Genomic DNA, 25,150 nt, shown 5'->3' with positions numbered 1-25,150 from the left:
ACTGGACATGGAACAAAAGACTGGTACTAAATTGCGAAAGGAGTACGTCAAGGTTGTATATTGTCACCCTGCCTATTTAACTTATATGCAGAGTACATTATGAGAAACGCTGGGCTGGAGGAAGCACAAGCTGGAATCAAGACTGCTGGGAGAAATATCAATAACCTCAGATATGCAGATGACACCACCTTTATGGCAGAAAATGAAGAACTAAAGAGCCTCTTGATGAAAGTGAAAGAGGAGAGTGAAAAAGCTGGCTTAAAACTCAACATTCAAAAAATTAAGACCATGGCATCCAGTCCCATCACTTCATGGCAAATAGATAGGGAAACAGCGGAAACAGTGAGAGACTTTATTTTCTTGGGCTGCATAATCACTGCAGATGGTGAGTGCAGCCAGGAAATTAAAAGACACTTGCTCCTTGGAAGAAAAGCTATGACCAACATAGACAGCGTATTAAAAAGCAGAGACATTACTTTGCCGACAAAGGCCCATCTAGTCAAAGCTATGGGTTTTCCAGTGGTCATGTATGGATGTGAGAGTTGGACCGTAAAGAAAGCTGAGTGCTGAAAAATTGATGCTTTTGAACTGTGGAGTTGGAGAAGACTCTTGAGAGTCCCTTGGACTGCAACAGATCAAACCAGTGAATCCTAAAAGAAATCAGTCCTGATATTCATTGGAAGGACTGATGCTGAAGCTCCAATACTTTGGCCACCTGATGTGAAGAACTAACTCATTGGAAAAGACCCTGATGCAGGCAAAGATTGAAGGCAGGAGGAGAAGGGGACGACAGAGGATGAGATGGGTGGATGGTATCACCGACTCTGTGGACATGAGTTTGAGCAAGCTCCGGGAGTTGGTGATGGACAGGGAAGCCTGGCGTGATGAGGTCCATGGCATCACAAAGAGCTGGACATAACTGAGCAAATGAACTGACTGAATGACTGAGAGCAAGTAGAACTTTCAGACTTTGCTTGTGTGAGTGTAAATTGATCAAAACTCTTCATAAAACTGCCTAATAGTATCTACACAAGTTCAACATACATAGTCTGCTGCTAAGTGGCTTCAGTCGTGTCCGACTCTGTGCAACCCCATATATGGCAGCCCACAAGGCTCCCCCGTCCCTGGAATTCTCCAGGCAAGGACACTGGAATGGGTTGCCATTTCCTTCTCCAATGCATGAAAGTGAAAAGTGAAAGTGAAGTCGCTCAGTTGTGTTCGACTCTTAGCAACCCCATGGACTGCGGCCCACCAGGCTCCTCCGTCCATGGGATTTTCCAGGCAAGAGTGCTGGAGTGGGGTGCCATAGTCTATGACTTAGCAATTCCATTTCCAGGTATTTACCCAAGACAATTGAGTAGTATATCCACAAAAAACAAGTAGATAAATATTCATGGCTAAAAATGGAAAACAATGCAATGTCCATCATCAGGGGAATGGACAATTTGTGAAAACTTTATACAGTGAAACGCTATACAAAGACCAAAAAAGTATGAACTGTTGATTCATACAACACAGATAAATCTCAAATACATTATGTTGATTGAAAGAAACCAGACACAAAGTGTACATATGTTGATCCTATTTACATGAGATTCAAGAATAGACAAAAACTATTCTACAGTGATCGAAGTCATGATAGTAATTACTGGGGTGTAGGGAAGGGTAGGCAAATGTATATTGACATGAAAGAACACATAGAATGATAGAAATGTTCCAGATCCTGATCTGGATACCTATTAATTATGCAGGTATAATAAACATGCAAAAATTCAGCTGAAGTCAAATATTTAAAATTTGCCTGGTTCCTATACCTCAGTTTTTAAAATGTGCTCTATATTGTGCCTACACTGTAGTAAAAGCAATGCAATAAAAGTACTTTCATAATTTAAAAAAATATTTTATTTTTAAAATTCAAGGCTATCAAAGGTTGCTGTTTTCATTATGTCATAACAGGAAGATTATATCACCTCCAACTGGTTTGCCTACTACTAATTCCTCCTGTTGTTTTTTTTTTTTTGCCCAGTGCATATGTGATTTTGCTAATCTCCTGTTAACAAACTTCCTTGACGCCTCTGTGTCTGTGGGATAAAGTACAAACAGCTGTTAAGACAGACTTCCCTCATCCAATCCCTGGGTCTTTCCAGACACACAGCAGCTTCTCTTCTCCATGCCCGTAACCCCCAGTATGTGTGCGTGTGCTCAGCCCCTCAGTCTTGTTTGACTCTGCAGTCCCACGGACTGCAGCCCACCAGGCTCTGTCCACAGGATTTTCCAGGCAAGAATGCTGGGATCTGTTTCCATTTCTCTCTCCAGGGGGTCTTTTCCACCCAGGGATGCAACCCACGTCTCCCGCATCTCCTGCACTGGCAGGCGAACTCTTTACCACTGAGCCACCTGGGAAGCCCCCACCTCCCAATATGCAGAACCTTCCATCTCTCTTCAACTTTGGACTCCTGCCCTGTGGGTCTACTGCCCCACCTCTGCTTCTTCCTCTATCACATTCCTCCTCACATTTCACAGCCCAGCTCTCAAGGATTTGCTCTCAAATGTCTGCTACTGGTTTCTACAACCCTCAGCTCCTACCTTCCTGCCTCTTTGTGAGCTCAGCATATTTCTCATATTGAAACCCTTTGTATTTTATATGACCTACTCCCTGAGCTAAATGTTTTCTGAGAACTGGCATCATTTCACCTCTGGATCCCTGTGCTCAGGAATTTGCTAAATAAATGGGTACTAACAGATTGAATTATAAAGTTCGATTTTGTCCCAGATATCTGGTTTTCGTTGTCATGTTGCTTCCTATCAAATTCTTCGCTCCAAGGCGACTTGGGGCTGAAAGTGGATATAGACGTGATATTTTAAATTAGAAATAAATTGGTATCCTCTCTAGTTTGGGTTTCCTATTTAAAGAGATACAAGTCTCCTGCGCTGTCCCATAGAGTAGCCATTAATTTGCAACTGTTTAAGTTAATTATAAGTAAAGGAAATAAAAAATTCAGTTTATCAGTCTCTTTAGCCACATTTCGAGTAGTCAAAAAGCCCCATGTGGGCAGTGGCTACCGTTATGGACAGCGCAGAATGGAACATTTCCATAATCGTATAAAGTTCTATGGGACAGCGTTGGAAATTTCTGGCATTGACGCCTACTCTCCTCTCTTAGAATACTCTTCCGTCATCTTCCTCGCTTTCCCACCAATTCTCTTATAACCATCATCATACTTATGGCTATAATTCCTTGCGGCTTTTAATAGACTGAGGGTTTCAAGACGTCAGGTACTGGGACTTACTCCTGAAGCTTCGGTGTTTTATCTTTGCAGCTCAGGCAGAGCAGACGCTCAACAAACGCTGAATTAATGAGTGACAAATGGGAGGAATCTTCCAGCTACACCAATCCCAAGTCCTTTCTCTATGCTGATCAGTTCTTCATGAGTCTCCAGCGTTTTTCAGTTTTTACGCTTATTTTTCAACCGTCTTCCAGCAGCTAAGAGCGAACGACAAGGCACCAGCCCACTCCCGAGGCGTCCGCCGCGAGCGGCGGCGCCACACGCTCCTGCGGCCCGCCCCATCCCGCCCCCGCCCCGCCCCCGCCCGGCTCGCCGCCAGGCCGGGAGCCGGCGCCGCGGTCCCCTGGCTCGCCACTGCGCAGGCGCGGCCCGCGAACGTGGGTCGTCTGGAGGCTGCGGGCTGCCGGCACTTCCGAGCTCAGGGGTTTGCGGCCTTCGTCTGACCAGTTCCAGCCGCGCACTACCTGAGACAGCGAGGCGCAGCGAGGCAGCGAGCCGCTCTGGGCAGTGTGGTCATGGAGAATCAAGTGCTGACGCCTCACGTCTATTGGGCTCAGCGGCACCGCGAGCTGTATCTGCGCGTGGAGCTGAGTGATGTGCAGGTAAAGGCCGGGCGGCGGGACGTGCGCCGGGTCTCGGCTCTGGGGACCCGCTGGGACCCCCGTCCCCTTTGTCCCGAGAGCCAGCAGCGTGTCAGCGGGATCCAGGACGCGGTGCGCTCTGGGCTGCCAGGCCAGAGCACGGGCTGGCCCTCATCAAGGCAGACCCCGGGCGCGACCCCCTGAAGGCTCAGGTACCTTGGGTGCTGCGTGAGCCCCGCGCGGCAGAGGCTGCCCCGGCAGCCTCTTTGTTCGCAGTTTGCGGCCTGGTGGAGCTGGAGCCTGGCCCTGGAGGCCTGGCTGTCTGGATTCGGGTTTGCCGAGGCCCCTCGAGGCGTGGGATGAGCTCGTTGGGTCGGAGATGCCGTGTGACAGTGGCTTGCCGGGCCGCGGCTGGACGTCCAGAGCTGGTCTTAGAGGTCCGGCGGTCCCCTCGGACCTTCAAGAGGCCCGCCGCTGCCTCGGGCGGGCGGAGGGGGGCACACCCACCTCCCAGCCATTCAGTGATGGAAATCATTCTTGTTCATTTTAAAGTCCAGAAGACCCGGAAGGAGTGATTTCCCCCTCTCTTCTGAAGACTGTGGGCTCACGTTTGCTGAGTTGCATACAGAACTTCAAAATTATCTTAACTCACATTGAGCATTTATGCTTGATCTCATTGACTTCCATGTGAACAAGCCGAGGCTTCTTAAATGGTGGCCATCTCAGGACCTGTGTACCCCTCTGTCTCTGTCAAAACCATCCAGGATTCCATTCCCATCGTTGAGGAGCTGAAGTTTGTAGTCTGGAATGTTCTTTCTACAGTCGTTCTTACTCCCTACTCTCCTTGATATCTATGGCACTTTATAGCCTCCTCCACTCTGGCTTAACTCTCTCTGCCTCTGAGTCAGGCGTTTATATTCAGTTCTGTCAGCCCATGTGGCATATTGTCTTGCAAGGGATAGGTGATCTTTGGTTGTAGACTTGAGTTTATTGAATTCAATCTTTGCTTCTGGAATATAAACCTGTTTTCCTATTGAAAGATAGTACTGGCCAGAATGCTGTCGGCTGTGACACTGCCTGCTGTGTCGTTTAACATGTTAAACCAGGCTGAACTGTACTTTTACCTCAGAGGATGAATAAATGTTCTATGCAGTGTTCCTCTACTCTGCTTCAGGGTGTTTTAATAAAAAAGGAGAAAAAGCAAAATCTTTGTAGGTGGGGATCAAAGTCTCTTTCTAGAGAGAATTCTAACAGTAATCAATAGGAAAAGTATGGACCTTGTGTCCTGGCCATGTCTCTTAGATATTCAGTTAAACGTTTTGTAGACCAGTTAAACTCAGAGACCCTCTCTAGTTGTAATAAGGATGTGATATCCTGGCATACTTCTGAAACACAAACAGAAAAGCTGTTTTTAGGGGAGGTAGGGTGGTGTTGGAGGGGGGAAAAAAATGTAAATTTGTTGGGCAAATGAAAGCATCACACTTAAATTTTTCCTGAAAGTTCTAAACCTTTTAGTTAAGAAACATGAACATACGTGTTAATTGTATTTGTTATATTTTCAACTATGAATGTATGTGTTTGGAATATCTTATAGTTAAAGAAATGTAAAGGTGGAGGGAAAAAAATGGGATTTTTTTTGGAAAGAGAAATCCTTTTTTATTTTTAGGGAAAGAAATAAATATTTTGTCCCCAGTTGAGTTTTTTTTTCCCCCTTAGATTGCTCGTCCATAATTCTGAGGCATCCATTGGCGCTACCATTAGTTTTAAAGTAACATGTCAGTATCATTCATAAAAGAAATCCCCTACCATGTGTGAAACACTACAGATTTACAAAGATGAGTCAGACAGACTCAGCTTTCCAAGGGTATTCTATCTAGAAGGAAGGATATTATATATAAACAAAAAATTCTGTGCATGAGTATGTTTATTTGTAGATTTGGGGTTGAGTATTAAACCAGGTCCCTGGGGTTAAAGGAATTTGTTACCTCTCTTTTATTAATTCCCTGGTGGCTTTTATTAATTCTTTTATCACTTCACTGGTGGCTCAGATGGTAAGCGTCTGTCTGCAATGCAGGAAATCCAGGTTTGATCCCTGGGTTGGGAAGATCCCCTGGAGAAGGAAATGGCAGCCCACTCCAGTATTCTTGCCTGGAAAATCCCATGGGCGAAGGAGCCTGGTAGGCTGCCGTCCATGGGGCTGCAAAGAGTGGGACCTGACTGAGCGACTTCACTTTCACTTTCAGTTTATAGAAATAAGGTGAAGTATTCTTGTCAGACTGAAACTGGGAGAACTTTCTGGAAAGAGGACGGCATAGACTTTCAGATCATCTGATTTGCTGTAGGAGTCAATGCCTTATAACCAGGCACTGCCAGGAACACACCTCTAGTTAAACAAGTTGTGTTTATTGCTCATATCAGCAAGGGAGAGCATACCCTGTGGGCTAGATCACTAGAATGTTAGAACTGATCATAGAATTTGGACTTTGGAGACCGAGGGATAGACTAAGGGAGCAAGGATTCACTTTAGATTAGATGCTGTCAGAAAACAGGAGCAGTGCTATGGTTGGGTATCTGAATAAATCATATATAGGGAAGACGAATTGGTAGAGAAGTGGCAGTCACTTATTTTGGCCGAGGCGCAGGGTAACTGATGTCATGTGAATGGCAGTGTGGCCGTGTTTTTGTCTGTGCTTGTTCAGAATTATGAAATGGCTTTATCTCATTTTATCAAGGTATCTTGTTCATGTATAATAGCAGAGTAACATGTCCTAGCTGTGAATGCCAGGCCAGCTTTTGAATGTCAGGGGCTGTTCCTTTTTAAAAACTTCCCAATTAATTACTCCATGCATGGCCTGTGGAACCAGTGATTCTGGCTTGGGATGAAGCGTTTAGTTTATTTGCTTAATGAAGACCATTTGTGGAGTACCTGCTTTTGTCTCACATTAAGCTGGGTTCTGAGTTGTTGGACAGTTCTCTACCGCCCCCTGCTTTCTGTAGCTTGTGTGTAAGTGAGTTTCAGTGTTGAATTCCAGTTTGGGGGCATCAGACATGCTCCCTTCCCGGGACACAGAGAACTGTCAGATTTTCGCATCTCTTCTCTGTCTTTGGAGCTGTAGAGCTAGTGTCTGATGAGAAACCACCACTGAGGTGAGAAGAAAAAGACTTCATCAGCAGCTGTTTCTGTGTTTGAGGTGAGCAGTAGCAAAGACACCAGTGGGAGTCCATTGGGGCTAAGGCACGGTTACTTTCAGAATAAAGTTGCTTTACAGGATAAGCATGAAGGACAGATTTGTGCCAACAACCATAGTTGTTAAAGCATTTGTTCATTTTTCGAGGTTTTTGTTCATTTCAGTTGTATGAGGGCTGTGTGTTTATCTTTGTTTGGAAGCTGTTTGAAAGATGCTGTTCTTGACCTTACCTAATAGAGAGTCTGGTGGAAAGAGTTGGTTCCTTACTCTTCCACTTAATATCTGGTGTCCATGGATTATTCACTTAACCTTTATGAGCCTCAGTCTCTTCATACAAATAAATGTGAATAATAACACCTAATTCACGGGATTGTTTTGAGGCTTGAATTGGATAATAGATTTGAAAGTGTGCTTTGTGAATTCTAGTGTGCTACTCAAGTGTAAAACATTATTGTTGTGATACTAAACCTTAGATGAGAAACACAGAGAGCAATAGAACAGAACAGACTTACCCATGTGTGAAAACTTATTGAACAGCAGTGGTGGCTTTACAAATTAATGGAGGAAAGGGTGAACCATTCAGGAGATGGTGTTGGGACAATTGGTAATCCAAGTGGCAAAAAGATAAAATAAGATCATGTCTTATGCCATACACAAAAGTCAATCTCTCTGTTTTCTGAGTCCTTCAGAAAAGACTCAGTTGGGTGTTGTGGCTTGGGATCTCTCATGTGGTTGTTCAGATGTCATTTGTGATTGACAACGTGTGATGACCTGAAGTAGACTCTTCAAGGATGTGTCACTCACCTTATTGGCAAGTGGGTATCCATGAGTTAATCCTCCAGAGAGGATACATGGGACTGCTGGAGTGTTCTCACGCCCTGGTGTCCGAGTTTTCCCAGAGCGAGCTCAGAAGGAAGCTGCAGTGCCTTTTACGACCTAGCATGAGAAGTCACATCGTTCATTTCCACTGTGTTCTATTGGTTACACAGATTCCTGATGTCATTTGGAAGGCTGACGAGTATAAATACCAGGGGGAGAAGATCATGGGGGGCATCTTGCAGGTGGCAACCACAGAAGACTTATACTTGCATTTCCAGAAAAGAGAAAGAGAGAACATTCTCCAGTTCATTTGATGATGCAATTAGGAGAAAGGGAAATTATAGGCCAATCTCATTTATAGACATAGATGTTATTTTTTTTTTATCGCTTCCGTGTCTCTTCCTTCCCAGTTTTGAGCTTGTTTCTGGCAAATTTTTTATTTTTTAATCGAAACATCTTCCTTAATTACCAACACCTTCGGAGAAGCTGACATGCCCGTGTACTGCTGGTAGGAGTTGATGGTGGTTTAGTTGCTAAGTCGTGTCTGACTCTTGTGACCCCACGGACTGTAGCCCACCAGGTTCCTCTGTCGATGGGGTTCTCCAAGCAAGAATACTGGCGTAGGTTGCCATTTCTTTCTCCAGGGGATCTTCCTGACCCAAGGATTGAACCCTGGTCTCCTGCTCTGCAGGCAGTTTCTTTACTGACTGAGCTACCAGGGAAGGAGTTAGCATCTAAAATCTGACTCCATTGCTTAATGAACTGCAGGCCTTGTGCTGTGGCTAGAGCTTAAACCTTGGCTGCTCACATCTTACGTCCGAGGAGAATAAACTGAGCTCCCCACAAACTCCTTTTTTCCCTTCCAAGTGAATTAGGATATGGGGAACACAGAGTAGGCAAAGAAGTGACCTAAATAGGAAATGTACCACTAAGACATCCCAGATCTCAAGCTTTCATGATAATACTCACACTAAAACCCTGCCACCCTTAGAGAGGAACCATGCCCCTGAAAGTATAACTTTTTTTGGTGAAGTTCCTTAATTCCCTGTCCCTGGCACAGAGAAGATCATCTGGCTTATTAGCCCCTGGGGGTGAGCTTCTCAGCCTTAAGTCTGTACTCTCACCGGGGAGGTTCTTGGCTTAAAAGCTCCCTCACCCAGCCTTCATGGCTATGAGTGAAGCACTTAGGCTCCCACTGTTAGAATAAACATACCCTTCACCTTCTCTCTGTCTTGTTTGTTTTTCTTTGATGCAAGATGGAACACAGAGGGCAGAGCCTATAGAAGAAGAGTAAATGAGCTAGTTATGGCACTGGAAACATGCTGCTTCATGCCTGTTCATTTTGATCTGGGAATTAGGATGCAAACTGTTTCTTATCCCCCGGGGGGAAAAAAAAATTAAGTTGCTAAAAGGCACATAACAACTTCTGGGAATAAATGAACAATTTAGAGAATTTCCATCTCTTCTAGTCTTGGTTTGGATAGAGGTTAAGAGAGCGTGGAACCTAAGACTAAGGGACTGCACGTTTCCATTTTCATCCAACTGCCTGTAATCTGCAGCCCTTCATGTAACATAGAGGAATTAATTTGTTTTTCATGATGCGGTATGGGTGTCCCTCCTGGTAAGGCTGTCCCTAGCCGTTCTGTTCCTGTTATACTCACTCTCTTCTTAAACTCCCCTAACACTTAACTGTTGTAAATGCCCGTAACACTTAACTGTTTTTCACTGCTCTTTTGGTCTTGAGCATATGTTACTTGATACTATATTGTTTCTTCTCACAGGGTGTGACTCATCTGTTCTGCTGGCTTCCCTGCCTCCACAGCTCGGGCACTGAGTCTGAGATGTGTGTATTCCCCCGCAGCACCTCACACGGCACCATCCACCACTGCCCATGAGCAGAATGGACTGACTCAGTATATGATTACTCTGCACAGCAGAGCAGTTTAGGGTCCTTCTTGGGGGAGCCTGCAGTCTCCCATGTGTACAGATAGAGAAATCCTCCACAGAGATGGGAGTAAATGACCAAATATATTCTCTGGAGGAAGCACAGGGCAGGAAGGTTGAGTCCCCAAGGTGGAAGGATGTAGGGAGGGAAGTAAGCCACTGGTTTTAATTTGATTTCTCTCTTCATTAAAATGTCCTTCTTGCTTTCTTGGTCTCTTTCCACAGAATCCTGCCATCAGCATCACTGAAAATGTGCTACATTTCAAAGGTCAGTATCTGGGCAAAGGTTCCCAGGCCCCTGCAGTTAGAGAGACATTGTGAGGGTTGCTTTTTATTTTTATCTGTTTATTTTACTCACTCTCTATTGACGTTCACCTTTCTGATACTCTTGGGGTAAATTATATTGTCTTGAGGTATATGATCAGAGAGCTCAGAAATTTAACATCCCACTTTCCCCTGGGAAAGGCAGCAGATGTAGCACAATGGTATCCTAGGTTAGAGATCAGGAGATTTATCTTGTAGCTTAAAATTCTGCTACTGCTTTGGACAATTTATTGATTTCTGTGGGCCTATGAAATTAGGATATTGGGTTATAATCTGTGTTTCTTAAACTTGAAGATCCAAGGACACCTGAACATATATCTACAGGATCCTCTAGGGCCATAGACCCTAGATTGAGAAACATGTTAAGAGTTAAATATGGTCACTGTAGGTGATATTTGACTCCATTACACTCGTGAACGCAGTGGCAAACAGCCGCTGAACTCATATAAGTAAGTATTACTTGATTATAAGGTAACCATCTAGATGACTCCAAATATGCTTCTTTTTAAAAATATTAGAACAAAACCCCAAAATAGAAATTTTCTTAACAAGACTTTGTGGCTCCCTGATGTTATACTTACAGGCCAGTTTGATACACATTGTACTTTAGATGATATCTGAAGCCTTTCCAGCTCTGAGAGTCTTTAATTCTGTGAATTCACCTCCATCTCCTTCTTAGTTCATCAGCAGGTTTTCTGCTGAGCCTGAGAGGGTAGGTCGGGATTCACTGATACCCAGTGGAGTGGGATTCTCCCTGCTGTCTTTCTATTCTGGTTCCTTGGAATGTCATTAGTAAGTGACTGGGTTATGGGAGATTGAAGAGTTTCTGCCTTATATGAGACTCCATCTACCTTAATATACTTATGTAAAAGCACAGCCTGGCTTTTGAATCGACTTTTCCAAGTGAGAGCCCTGGTGGTAATGGCTCAGATGTTGGAGGGAGCTCAGCATTTGAAAGGAAATTAAAATGATAAACGTGTATGTTGCCATGTGGAGCTTTCTAGACTGTCCTACCTTAAGGAATTTGTGGTCTTAGAGAATAGCTACCTGTAGCACATAATAGGCAAGTCCTTCCACACACAGTCAGATGAGGAAAGATAATCCCGAAAGTTAGAGGGCAGGGACATCCCGTAGTCACTGGCCTTTAGGCGTGGCACCTGCTGCCTTTGGGGGAAAATGCCGTGTCAGGGCCCAGGAAGGGCATGATGGTCAACCTGAGGTCTTTCCCCCTAGTTCCACTTGTCCTCTCGGTAATGAGCTGAGAAAATGGTACCTCTCTTTTTTATTCCATTTGGAATGTGCTAAAGGAGCAGTCAGCTGCTCCATTGTCTACCCCTGGTTGTGTGTGCAAGTTGCTTCAGTTGTGTCCGACTCTTTGTGACCTCATGGGCTTGGCCTGCCAGGCTCCTCTGTCCATGGGATTTCCCAGGCAAGAATACTGGAGTGGGTTGCCATGCCCTCCTCCAGGGGATCTTCCTGACCCAGAGATGAAACCTATGTCTTATGTTTCCTGCACTGGCCGGCAGGTTCTTATCACTGGTGTCACCTGCAAAGTCTCCTGTCTCTGGTTGGATGGTGTTAAATTTAGAATTTTCTTTGAGACGGTATATTAGAGGGTCTGTGTACCCTGCAGCTTTCCTAAACTGCAGTCAAGAGAATACACCTACTTGACTTTTCTCTGCTGTGGATTCAGAGCCAAGATAAATGTGAACATTAAATTTATATAGAGTGTTACCTTTGGCTTTGCTTTCTGTATTCTTTTTGCTTGTCTGTTATTTATACTGGCCATCATTGAGGCCTCATTAGAATATTAAATATTCTAGAGCTGATCACGAGAAAGTCATAAGGAGATAAACTTTTGTCAAAGATTTAGCTTTCATCTAGCTGTTGAGTAGCTCTGCTCGCAAGCCCCCACTCACTTGATTTGCATACTTCTGAAAGAACAGCACCAAGCTAACATTTGAACGGCATTGCTCTGCTCAAGTTCACAGCAACCCACATTTCTTTATAGCTCAGGGGCATGGTGCCAAAGGAGACAATGTTTATGAATTTCACCTGGAATTCTTAGACCTTGTGAAGCCAGAGGTATGTTCTTTCCTTCCTTACTTCCCTTTCTATTTTAAGAAATAAATACTTATAGTTTTGTGAAATGGGGGGCAAGCCTTATGGGGAAGAAGAAGATAAATCTAAGCAGAATATACTTTTGTTTGGAACAGAGCCCAGGTGTTAGCCACAGAATAGGAGGAAAATTGGAGAACCTGAGTTGAATCTGGGCTCTGTCGTCATTAGTGGATTGAAGACGTCTCCTCACTTCTTCGCATTTCAGTTTTCTCATATGTTACATGAAGGATTGGGTCAAGTGGATCTCTAAGGTTCTTTCCAGCTGTGAGTTTCTTAATAGTCAGCGGTGGTTTCAGGGTTTCTTACTAGTCAGAGGTGGTTTCAGGGTTTCTTAACAGTCAGCAGTCTGGGACTTGCTTTGGAGGCAAAGAGAGAGGCCGTATAGAGAAATAATGAGCTGGAGCAGCCCCTAAGAATTTGAGTTTAGTTGAGAAGGCTCTGTAGTGAAAGACTGATTTTAAAAACAGGTGTAACTGAGACAGTACAGTTCTGGCCTTGATGCAGGCCTTTCTAAATGCTGGAAACCACTGACCATTTGAATTGAATCATCTTCATGGGAAGAAGGTTTGGAAGGCAGTGGTGCACCTGAGAAGGTGGTTGGATGTAGAGCCTGGCATGATGTAGGTCCGGTAGGGTGTTCATGCTAATTTCTGCCGAGATAACCAAGACTATCTGCCTTTCTTGTCTGGCTTTCCTCCTGTGTCCCCAGCGGGGCAGGGTGGTGGGGAGGGAACCAGAGCAAGACACTGCTGCTCTTGGCGTTCTTCCTCGTACCAGCCCTTGGTCTAGATGTTCTCTTTGCCCCAGGACTTTTAGGAACCGAGAAGGAATGGCAGTAAGTACCATGCAGCTTCTCTGTTCAGCCACAGTGGTTTGTGCAGTTTCAAGGGAAGGAGTGCGGGATGGGAAAGGGCATTCTCACGTTCTTGCTCTCTCTCCTAGCCGGTTTACAAACTGACCCAGAGGCAGGTAAACATCACTGTACAGAAGAAGGTGAGTCAATGGTGGGAGAGACTCACCAAGCAGGAGAAGCGCCCGCTGTTTTTGGCCCCTGACTTTGATCGTTGGCTGGACGAGTCTGATGCTGAAATGGAGCTCAGAGCCAAGGTCAGTAAGGATCTGGGATCTAGACAGAAGTCATGAGGAACCCAAGTTATTTGGGGCACCTCAGATATCTATCAGGATCTGATAAAATAAGGACAAAAATATAAATTCACTGATTGACCTGGAGACGTGGTTTTATAGAAGTATTGGTCACGTATTTTGTAGACTGTTCCTCAGTTGGGTTTTGTTTGATGTTTTTCTCATGATTAGCTTAGGGTGATGAGTTTTGCATAGGAAGGCCACAGAGGTAAAGTACCCTTCTTATCATGTCATATCAAGGTTGTATACCCTCAACATGACCTACAGCTATTGATGTTAATCTTGCTTCACCTAGATGTGGTTAATTTTTGGTAGGTTTCTCCACTGTATGGTTTCTCTAGGTTAAGTTAAGTTGCTCAGTCGTGTCCGACTCTTTGCAACCCCATGGACTGTAGCCCACCAGGCTCCTCCATCCATGGGATTCTCCTGGAGTGGGTTGCCATTTCCTTCTCCAGGGATCTTCCCGACCCAGGATTGAACTCAGGTCTTCCGCATTAGAGGCAGATGCTTTAACCTTGGAGCCGCCAGGGAAGCTCTACTCTGATGTTACTCCTCTCCTTTCTTTACTGTTTTCTTTGGAAGGAGGTCACTGTGCACAGTCCACACTTAACGAGCCAGGAGTTATGCTTCCCATTCTTAGGGTGGAGTATCTGTATACTTTCTTTGGAATTCTGCATGGGAGATTTTTCTTTTCTCCTTTATTTATTGTCGTTTATTTATATCAGTATACGTCAGTAGCAATGAGCACTCTTAGCACCCAGATTACCCAGATTCTGGTTTCCACTATCATCCCTGCAATAAAAACAACAGGCCTGGGAATATACAAGATAAACCTGGAGCAGCTTACCATGCCAGAAATTAAGGATGCACTTAAAAAAAAAAAAAGGCCCATGAGGATGGAGCTGTGTCAAAGGGACACTGTTCTGATATAAATAAATGACAATATCCATACTGATTTATATTGTTTTATAGTTTGTGCTGTAATCCAATAGTGTGTTATATATCTTGTTGCTCAAATTGTTCTGTCTTTGGCCGCTGGAAGCTCTTGCAGTAGGCTCTTGTGTCCCTTTGACACAGCTGCATCATCATGGGCCTTTTTTTTAAAGTGCATCCTTAATTTCTGGCACGGTAAGCTGCTCCAGGTTTATCTTGTATATTCCCAGGCCTGTTGTTTTTATTGCAGGATGATAGTGGAAACCAGAATCCGGGTGATCTGGGTGCTAAAAGTGTTCATTGCTACTGACGTATTACTTTTAGGTTCTCTCAGCTGACAGCACAAGGAAATATATGTGTGTATACCAGCCCATGTATATGCATGTATCTATAAGTATTTCCATATATATCCATCTATATCTATATTATCCTAATATAAGTTCACACTAATGTTGGAGATTTGATTTTAGCTTCTAGAAAATCATCGAAGTCTTAAAAAATGAAATAGCAATCTATTTCCTGTCTTAAATTTCTGTTTTGTTTCTAAAACCATGACAGATTTTCTAGATGTCTTTTCCAGCTCAAAGATCTTAAGGCTGCCCACTTTGTAGTTTGGAAGCCAGCTGATTGGTGTAATTCTGTGAGCACTGGATAGTTATTCTATAGTGCCAGTGCTACCCAGTAAGGAGTCAGGCTTCTTAGTACCATGACTTCAGACATTCTTCCCAAGGAAGTGAGAACACAATTGGAGGAGGAGGTGGCTTTGAAGGAGTCATATCGTTTATCTCTCATGTGGGCTTCTGCAAGCATCTGGGAATTTTAACTTCTGGGTTTTTTTTTTTTTCAATTTTTTTTTTTTACTGAAGTATAATTAAAATACAATGTTAAATACATTATTGCTGTACAGCAGAGTCACTCATTTATACACATCCTTTTTCATATTCTTTTCCCTTATGGTTTATCACAGGATATTGAATAAAGTTCCCTATTCTGTACCATACAGTAGTCTAACTTGTGTTCTTGGAAAACTTCTGTCCAAATTCTAGGAAGAAGAACGCTTAAATAAACTCAGACTCGAAAGCCAAGGCTCCCCTGAAAGTAAGTTGCCCCTACTGCTATGGTGGTTACCAGTTAACTTGTGACAGAGATGGGAGTATGGGTGAGTGTGAAACGGCAGGAGGGCTCGTATTAGGTGGATGAGTTTATGAGAAATCCTTAATGCCCAATGCTTAAGCTGTGCAAACCCACATCAAAAGTATTATTTACTTTTAATGTTTCCCTGCTGTTGGGGGGCCTGACATCATCTGAGTACACCAAGGTTGGTGTAGCAGAATGGAAGAACCTCAGCCTCCTGGACTGGCCTAGTAGGGTGCTAGGTGGCAGCAAGTCCTGCAGAGACCTGGAAATTACTGCATAGGTCCATGACTACAGTTCTTCCAGTCTGGTGGTGTTTTCCTAACTGAGATCACAAGGGCTGTGGTTGTCAGCCTTAAAGATAGAAAGTATTCTGTATAGTCCTGCTATTCATTAACCTTTTAAAAATTCAGCTCTACTTTTATGTCTGTCCAAGTGTGTCTGTCTCTAAGTGTGTTATCTTCTGGGTATCATAGATTAAATTCAGCAGCTGTCTTAAATTCATGCTTTATGGAAAGCGTTGTCCTAGGCCTTTGAGCTTTGGAGCCAGTGAATCCGTCAGAGCACCTGTGCTCGAAGAGCTTATCCATTCTGGTTGGAGGACCATGCAGGTCTATACAAGATTAATGCTGAAAAGCAGAATGAATAAGTGTTCCTCATGTGTCCAAAATAAAAAAACTTTTCAAGTTTTAGTGGCACTTATTTGGCATGCCATAACTAGGGAAAGAGCTTCCCTGACAGCTCAGTTGGTAAAGAATCTGCCTGCGATGCAGGAGACTGGTTTGATTCCTGGGATGGGAAGATCCTCTGGAGAAGGGATAGGCTACCCATTCCAGTGTCTTGGGCTTCCCTTGTGGCTCAGCTGGTAAAGAATCCGCCTGCAATGTGGGAGACCTGGGTTTGACCCTTGGGTTGGGAAGATCCCCTGGGGAAGGGAAAGGCTACCCACTCCAGTGGCCACAGGACTGGAAAAGGTCAGTTTTCATTCCAATTCCAAAGAAAGGCAATGCCAAAGAATGTTCAAACTATCGCACAATTGCACTCATCTCACATACTAGTAAAGTAATTCTCAAAATTCTCCAAGCCAGGCTTCAGCAATACGTGAACCGTGAACTTCCAGATGTTGAACCTGGTTTTAGAAAAGGCAGAGGAACCAGAGATCAAATTGCCAACACCTGCTGGATCATCAAAAAAGCAAGAGAGTTCCAGAAAAACATCTACCTCTGCTTTATTGACTATGCCAAGCCTTTGACTGTGTGGATCACAGTAAACTGTGGAAAATTCTGAAAGAGATGGGAATACCAGACCACCTGACCTGCCTCTTGAGAAACCTATATGCAGGTCAGGAAGCAACAGTTAGAACTGGACATGGAACAACAGACTGGCTCCAAATAGGAAAAGGAGTCCGTCAAGGCTGTATATTGTCACCCTGCTTATTTAACTTATATGCAGAGTGTATCATGAGAAACGCTGGGCTGGAAGAAGGACAAGCTGGAATCAAGATTACCAGGAGAAATATCAATAACCTCAGATAAGCAGATGATACCACCTTTATGGCAGAAAATGAAGAGGAACTAAAAAGCCTCTTGATGAAAGTGAAAGAGGAGAGTGAAAAAGTTGCCTTAAAGCTCAACATTCAGAAAACGAAGATCATGGCATCCGGTCCCATCGCTTCATGGGAAATAGATGGGGAAACAGTGGAAACAGTGTCAGACTTTGTTTTTGGGGGCTCCAGAATCACTGCAGATGGTGACTGCAGCCATGAAATTAAAAGACGCTTACTCCTTGGAAGGAAAGTTATGACCAACCTAGATAGCATGTTGAAAAGCAGAGACATTACTTTGCCAACAAAGGTCCGTCTAGTCAAGGCTATGGTTTTTCCAGTGGTCATATATGGATGTGGACTGTGAAGAAAGCTGAGCGCCGAAGAATTGATGCTTTTGAACTGTGGTGTTGGAGAAGACTCTTGAGAGTCCCTTGGACTTCAAAGAGATCCAACCAGTCCATTCTGAAGGAGATCAGCCCTGAGTGTTCTTTGGAAGGAATGATGCTAAAGCTGAAACTCCAGTACTTTGGCCACCTCATACGTAGAGTTGGCTCATTGGAAAAGACTCTGATGCTGGGAGGGATTGGGGGCAGGAGAAAAAGGGGACGACAGAGGATGAGATGGCTGAATGGCATCACTGACTCGATGGACGTGAGTTTGAGCGAACTCTGGGAGTTGGTGATGGACAGGGAGGCCTGGTGTGCTGCGATTCATGGGGTCGCAAAGAGTCGGACACGACTGAGCTACTGAACTGAACTGAACCCACTCCAGTATTCTGGCCTAGAGAATTCCATGGACTGTGTAGTCCATGGGGTTGCAAAGAGTCGGACATGACTGAAGGGAAAATTTTAGAGCAGTTGTTTTCAAGCTATGTACCATGGTACCCCAGGGATTCCCAGAGATGCTTTGGAGAGGGAGGCCAAGCAGGCAGGTACGCTTCAATTAGAGCAGCTTGGCTTTTGTGTTTTATGTATTAGCGTCCTGAATAACACTTCTTATGGAAGTGTTCACAGAAGTCCATAACATTTCTTATGGAAAAGACAATTTGTTGCTTTAAAAAATTTTTGAATAACCACTAATTTAGAGGAATTTTCTGCTTTAGAAAAGCAGAGGAGGGGAGAGGATTAGTGGAGATGAAGAAGAATGACATAAAAAGGCCACCTTTGGTGTTTAGAGGGATAAACTTCTGAAATATGTAAAAATTCTTTACGTATGGATTATTTTATGATCTTAGAAAAAGCTTTAGCAGTTTTATCTAAATTCATAAAGTCTCCTAATAAAGTTCTTTAAATGGGGAAATGTAATACATTTTTGTAGTTTTGAAGAAAAAAATTTAATTTGTTAAATGTTGCTACAAGTATGACTTTTTTGACCCCTTGAGATAAGGCTGTTTTTGATTGGACATACCAAGTGTGATTATTTGAGCATCAACCAAGTGTCTGTGCTGGATATCTCTATAGAAACACTGATATGTGGCTATAAAAATATGTAGGTAGGAATAAATGTGTAGCAGCAAAACCTGGACTCCAAAGCTCTTCTTAAGAATTATCCTTTCCTTTGCCCTACTCCTTTGACTCAACCGTGACTCTGTCTAAGCTCCTTACTCCTCCCTTAATTCCATTATTGGCTATGTCTTCGAAAACCCTTAGGCTGCAAAGTTAATGACCTTTATTCTCCTTTCTCCTTCCTTCTTCCTGGTTTGCAGTTTTCCAGCCTTTGGTTATATCCTCATTCTTCCATCTTCCAAAGCCCTGATTAGATAACCATCTCATCCATGCAGACTGGGCCTGATACATGCTTCTCCAGCCTAAAGTCATTTTCTCACCTTGAAATTCTCACAGGATATTACCTGTCGCTCTCAATCTTGAAATATGGATTTTAGATTGTAAACTCTCTGAGGGGAGCATCATGTCTTAACCATCTTTGAGGCTCAGTGATGCCACTCACAGTATCTTGCATGTTTTAGGTGTTCACTTAATGTTTGGTTGGATGGATACATGGTCAAATATTAGATTTTTAAAATTCAGTTTCTGTTTCTTTGAGGTATTTGACCTATATGCCCTAAAAAAATTCTAAAAAAGAAACTGTAGATTATATTAAGATGACAGGAGCAAGGACTGAATATTTTTCCTGATAATGCCTCCTTAGCTAGTCAGTTATTTTTTGCCAGATATAATTTTTCCTTTTCCTTCTTTGATTTGTTAAGTCTGTGTACTTACCCCTCAAGACTGTGAGGAAAAAGACCTCTGAAGATATGCCTTGGACTACAACGTTTCTTATAATTTTGCTTATCTGTTTTCTATGGGACTAAGAGCCTGGTTTGTGCAGACCTGGGCCAGGTATTTGTTGAGGAGCTTAGGGCACTCATGTATGAAAGAGGGATGCAGTCATCCAGGTAAACCCCATATACCTGTCTCCTGCTGTGACTACTACTTTTAACATCTTTCTGCCTTTCTTTGCTTTTCAGCTCTTATAAGCTTGAAGAAAGGATACCTGTTCATGTATAATCTAGTGCAGTTCTTGGGATTCTCCTGGATATTTGTCAACATGACTGTGAGATTCTTTATCTTGGGAAAAGGCAAGTACACAGTTTCAAAGCTTGCTTTCTTTTTTGAGTAGTTTGGCCCACTATTCACCAGAAGTAACACTTTCTGCCTTTCAGCCTTCCACACCAACCCCTTCCACCCCCACCATATTTATATAGCACTTCAGACCTTTCATTGTATGTTCACATCTCTCACTTCCCATGACCTTGTGAAACAGGCTGCCTGGATGTTCTGTTCATTTAATAGGTGAGGAAACAGATTTGGAGATGGTCAAAGAAATGGTCCACATCCACCCAGCTAGCCAAGGATACATCTTGGACTAACATCCCTTTCTTATTCACTGCTTGATAATTCATTTATAACTAACTAAATTGATGAGATACTCCTAGTGTCAAAGTTACACAGTCCTAAAGGGATCTCACTCCTTTGGAGCCTAAATAGACTAAATGGACTATTGTGAAACTGAATGAAAAGACTATCATAAAGGTATTAGTCCTTGCTAAATTAATTTTTATGTTTAGCAGAATTCTGGCCAAAGTAAATGACAATAGAACATTTTTGAGAATGTGATCTAAAGTATTCTGAAATTTTATTGTGAACCATAAATAGTAAAATTCGAGGGAAGAAACAGTAATGGGAGAGGATTTTCTCTATCTGCTATGAAAAAATGGTATTAAAATAGTATAGTATTAGTATAAGGATAGACTAATTAATAGAGTGATTAAGTAGCTCAAAAATAGCTCTTATATATTATTATTACAATACATTATGTAATATATAATATATATCCAGATTATGTATATGATAAAAAGGAATTTTGAATCAATGGAAAGGAAAATATTATCCAGTCATTTTTTTCTATTAGATGGGAAATCTATCTAATAATGTTCCCAAGGAAAATTGGCTTGATTTGCGAGGCAGATAATCTGTTTAACTCTTCTCATACTGTATATAAAGGGAAAATAAAAAATCCCCCCCAAAGACTTAGGAGTCATATATCAAAAAGTTAAGTCATAATAGAAGATATAAATAAACATTTATGAAAATCACATGTGGAGGGTTAGGATTTTCTAACTTTGAAAATAATAGAAGAAATCATAAGAAAAAGGTCAATGTATTTGATTACATAAAATGCCTAAATTTCTATATATCTAAAAATATCCATCCAAAACAACATTAAAGATTAAAAGCATATTGAGTTGAGCAAAATGAGGATGGAGGGTTGGTGAAAAATTGTAACAAATATTGGCAACTTTTTTTTTTTTACATATAAACAACTTGTAAAATTGATTTTAAAATGTGAAAACTCTACCCAATAGATAAGATCATGTACAGGCAGTTCATAAGAGGAAATAAAACTAATTTAACATACAGCAAAATGTTTAACTCAGTAATGGTGAAGGAAATGTATTTTTTATGTATCAGTTTTGCAAAGTTCTAAAAGAGGCCTAATTGAAAACAACATGTGCTAAAATAAACATAACAGTGGCTACTGGGGAGGGTGCATAAGTACAGCTCTTTGGGAAAATCATTTTGCAAGGTACTCAAGACCCTCAGTGACCCAGATAACCACGATGGTGTGATCACTCGTCTAGATCCAGACATCCTGGAGTGCACAGTCAAATGGGCCTTAAGAAGCATCACTACAAACAAAGCTAGTGGAGGTGATGAAATTCCAGCTGAGCTATTTCAAATCCATAAAAGATGATACTGTTAAAATGCTGCACTCAATATGCCACCAAATTTGGAAAACTCAACAGTGGTCACAGGACTGGAAAAGGTCAGTTTTTCATTCCAATCCCAAAAAAAGGCAATGTCAAAGAATGCTCAAACTACCTCACAATTGTACTCATCTCACACGCTAGCAAAGTAGTGCTCAAAATTCTCCAAGCTAGGCTTCACCGTAAACCGAGAACTTCCAGATGTTCAAGCTGGATTTAGAAAAAGCAGAGGAACACAGAGATCAAATTGCCAACATCTGTTGGCTCATATAAAAAGCAAGAGAGTTCTGGAAAAGCATCTACTTCTGTTTCATTGACTTTTCCAAAACCTTTGACTGCGTGGATCACAACACACTGTAGAAAATTCTTCAAGAGATTGGAATACCAGACCACCTTACCTGCTTCCTGAGAAATCTGTATGCAGGTCAAGAAGCAACAGTTAGAACCAGACATGGAACAACAGACTGGTTTCAGATAGGGAAAGAAGTATGTCAAGGCTGTATATTGTTACCCTGCTTGTTCAACTTATATGCAGAGTACATCAAGTGAAATGCTGAGCTGGATGAAGCACAAGCTGAAATCAAGATTACTGGGAGAAATATCAATAACCTCAGGTGCACAGATGACACCACCCTTATGCCAGAAAACAAAGAGGAACTAAGAGCCTCTTAATGAAAGGGAAAGAGAAGAGTGAAAAGGCTGGCTTAAAACTCAGCATTCAAAAAATTAAGATCATGGCATCCAGTCCCATTACTTTCTGTCTAATAGATGGGGAAACAACGGAAACAGTGACAGACTTTTCTTTCTCGGGCTCCGAAATCACTGCAGATGGTGACTGCAGCCATGAAATTTAAAGACGCTTGCTCCTTGGAAGAAAAGCTATGACCAACACAGACAGCATATTAAAAAGCAGAGGCATTACTTTGCTGGCAAAGGTCCGTATAATCAAAGCTATGGTTTTTTCCAGTGTGAGAATTGGATCATAAAGAAGTCTAAACACCAAAGAATTGATGCTTTTGAACTGTGGTGTTGGAGAGGACTCTTGAGAGTCCCTTGGACTGCAAGGAGGTCAAATCAGTCAATCCTAAGGAAATCAATCCTGAATATTCACTGGAAGGACTGATGCTGAAGCTGACACTCCAGTACTTTGGCCACCTGATAGGAAGAGCTGACTTACTAGAAAAGACCCTGATACTGGGAAAGATTAAAGGCAGGAAGAGAAGGGGATGACAGAGGATAAGATGGTTGGATGGCATCACCGACTCAGTGGACATGAGTTTGAGCAAGCTCTGGGAGACGGTGAAGGACAGGGAAGCCTGGCTTGCTGTGTAGTCCACACGGTCAGAAAGAGTCGGACATGACTGAACGACTGAATAGCAACAACAATAGCAACATCAAGAACCTTAATTATTCATATCCAAGAAGAAGAAGCGACTTAGCAGCAGCAGCAGCAGCAGCAAAAAGTAGTTGTAAAAAATAAACATTATGGTATTATTTATATTAGTGACAAATTAGACGCTATGTAAATGTCCATGAATGAAGGATTGCTTTAGATTGTTCCCTTAGTGGAATGTTGTGAAGCAAACGTAAAGTATTTAAAGAGGTTGTAAAATATGGAAAAATACTTATGATAGACTAAAAAAGTAACAAACTTGTTCTTCCAGTTTGTTCACACCAATATCAAAAGGAGAAAGGAAACAACCAATAAATGTGGAATGATTGGAAGAAAAGGCACCATTTTCTAATGGCCTGAAGGAAACATTTAAAATTTTTCTTTATTTTGCAAAGTAAATATGAGGAAAAATATGAGCATGATGGAAAATAAGAAACTGTTTAAAAAGAGAAAAAGTCCTGTAGACTATTTTATTCTTCAGTCCTAAATTTTCCCATCTGAGGTTTGTAAAGGTGAATTTTTTCTTTTTTCTTGTGAAGGTGAATTGTAGTTAGCTCCAGAATCTTTAGAATGAAGTGCACGTTGTTTTTCCAGTCTTTCCTTGGATTTCTGCAAAGCACAGTAGTAAGCTAGTGAAAAACTTCCCAAATGCCTAACACCTTACAGTCATGTGTAACCAGAAGTCCACTGATGGTTATTTAAAGAAGCAAAGGAAGTCTCGGACAGTTGTTCTCAGATCTATAGCTCTTACTAGTATGGATTTAACACAAGTTTCATGAGTAGGGACTTTCCAATTCATAAATAATTTATTTAACCTGTCATAGTTGTATTGGTTCTGAATGTTCCTGTGTGAGCCTGCTAGCCATTAGGTGATCCACTCCCAAAGCTGCTAAATTATCTGGGTCATGTGTTTAAAGTTAGCTGCCTGGAGCTGTAATTTCTGTTTGGGCTCTGAGCCCCTTCCTAACCACCTATTGGAATGGAGCTGCTGTTGTAATTCTTCCCTCATTGGTCCTCAGAAGTACAGTAAGGACCTGGGCCTGGTACCAGGGGTCATAGTCTGTCCTTTGTAGTTACCTCTTTTTGAATAAAAGGTGGTGGTGAATGGCAAATTCTACACATGTACTTGGTTTATTTACATAAACATGTATAAGCTGAACTCATGTTAAGGAAATAGCAAACTTGTGGAAACTCATGTCTATCTCTCTATTAATACTTTTTCTAAAATAAGGTTTTTTCCTAATTATAAAAATGTGTTAATTACTTACTTAAACTCTGCCATAATTCCATCTATCAGAATGATAGATTCTTGGCACTTTGTTGGATATCTTTCTAATAAACCCATGTACCTTTCTTAGGAAAAGTTGTTGAAGAAGAATTATGAGACTAAAGGGTGGATTGTTTTTAAGGATTCTATTGTATACTGCCCAGAAAGAGTGTACTGTTTTATACTACCACTGTTTAAATCCTTGTCCATTAACATGAGCACCTTGTTAGTACTTTCAAAAAATTTTTTTCAGATCATAAAAGTAAATGGGCTGGAGCTTCCCTGGTGGTCCAGTGGTTAAGAATCTGCCTGCTAATGCAGGGGACGTGGGTTCAATCCCTCGTCTGGGAAGATCCCACATGCCCCAGGGCAACTAAGCCCATGCGCCGCAGCTGCTGAGCCTGTGCACCTAGAGCCCGGGCTCCTCAGCAAGAGAAGCCGCTGCGAGGAGAAGCCTGCGCACGCACAAGGAGAGTAGCCCCGCTCACTGCAGCTAGAGAAGGCTCATGCACAGCAACGAAGACCCAGCACAACCATAAATAAATAAATAAAAATGTAAAAAAGGAAATGGAGCAATTTAATAATGTTTGGAAAATGGGAGAAAACTGGGGAGGAGGTGTGGGGGGCCTAGAAGGGGAGGTGAATAAGCCATTGTCCATCACTTAATATTTCCATACATTTCCTTTTAGTCTTTATTTTTTCTCCTGCAGGTAAAAGTTATCATCATGCTGTGTATACAGTTTTGCATCTTGTTTTTAAAACAGTATTATAAGCATGTTAGTGTTATTAATATTCTTTATAACAAGCATTTTAGAAATCAGATTTTTATTCCTGAATGGAAACAAGGATGAATTTCCCATAAAATCAGATACAGAGCAACAAGATCTACTTTTATTTACCATATTCCAAATCTTAAGTCACAATTTTCTAGTTCAAAATAATGGAGAACCTCATTTGTCAAAGATAATTTGTCCAAAAAATTAAGAAGTGAATCTCTTGAAGAAAGATACCAGAATTTCACTGTAAATGGTGAAAAAAAATTGTGATTTTTGTCTTCACAAGGGACATTTAAAATTATGAATAAATTTTTTAATAGCAAAATTTAAATTGTAATTTTGCATTACTTCAAAGAAAATAATCAAATTTTGAACTTCCTCATTTTGTGGATTCACATTTGACTTTGTAGCAGGATTGTATAGTGGA

At 42.1% G+C, this 25,150-nt stretch overlaps 1 protein-coding gene across 1 annotated transcript in view; it reads left to right on the top strand.

The window, feature by feature from the left end:
- HACD3 (3-hydroxyacyl-CoA dehydratase 3) overlaps positions 3,629-25,150 on the top strand; it is a 30,991-nt gene continuing 9,469 nt past the window's right edge. Inside the window, exons 1-6 of the mRNA XM_005685117.3 lie at positions 3,629-3,889; positions 10,045-10,087; positions 12,155-12,228; positions 13,207-13,371; positions 15,387-15,438; positions 19,488-19,598. Of these exons, the coding sequence (XP_005685174.1) occupies positions 3,803-3,889; positions 10,045-10,087; positions 12,155-12,228; positions 13,207-13,371; positions 15,387-15,438; positions 19,488-19,598 (532 nt within the window). The 5' untranslated portion in view covers positions 3,629-3,802. The remainder of the gene's footprint in view (positions 3,890-10,044; positions 10,088-12,154; positions 12,229-13,206; positions 13,372-15,386; positions 15,439-19,487; positions 19,599-25,150) is intronic.

This window comes from Capra hircus, chromosome 10, assembly GCF_001704415.2.
Source record: "Capra hircus breed San Clemente chromosome 10, ASM170441v1, whole genome shotgun sequence".
Lineage (NCBI taxonomy): Eukaryota > Metazoa > Chordata > Mammalia > Artiodactyla > Bovidae > Capra > Capra hircus.
The sequence above is the reverse complement of the archived record's forward strand: the minus strand, read 5'-3'. Positions and strand labels throughout refer to the sequence as shown.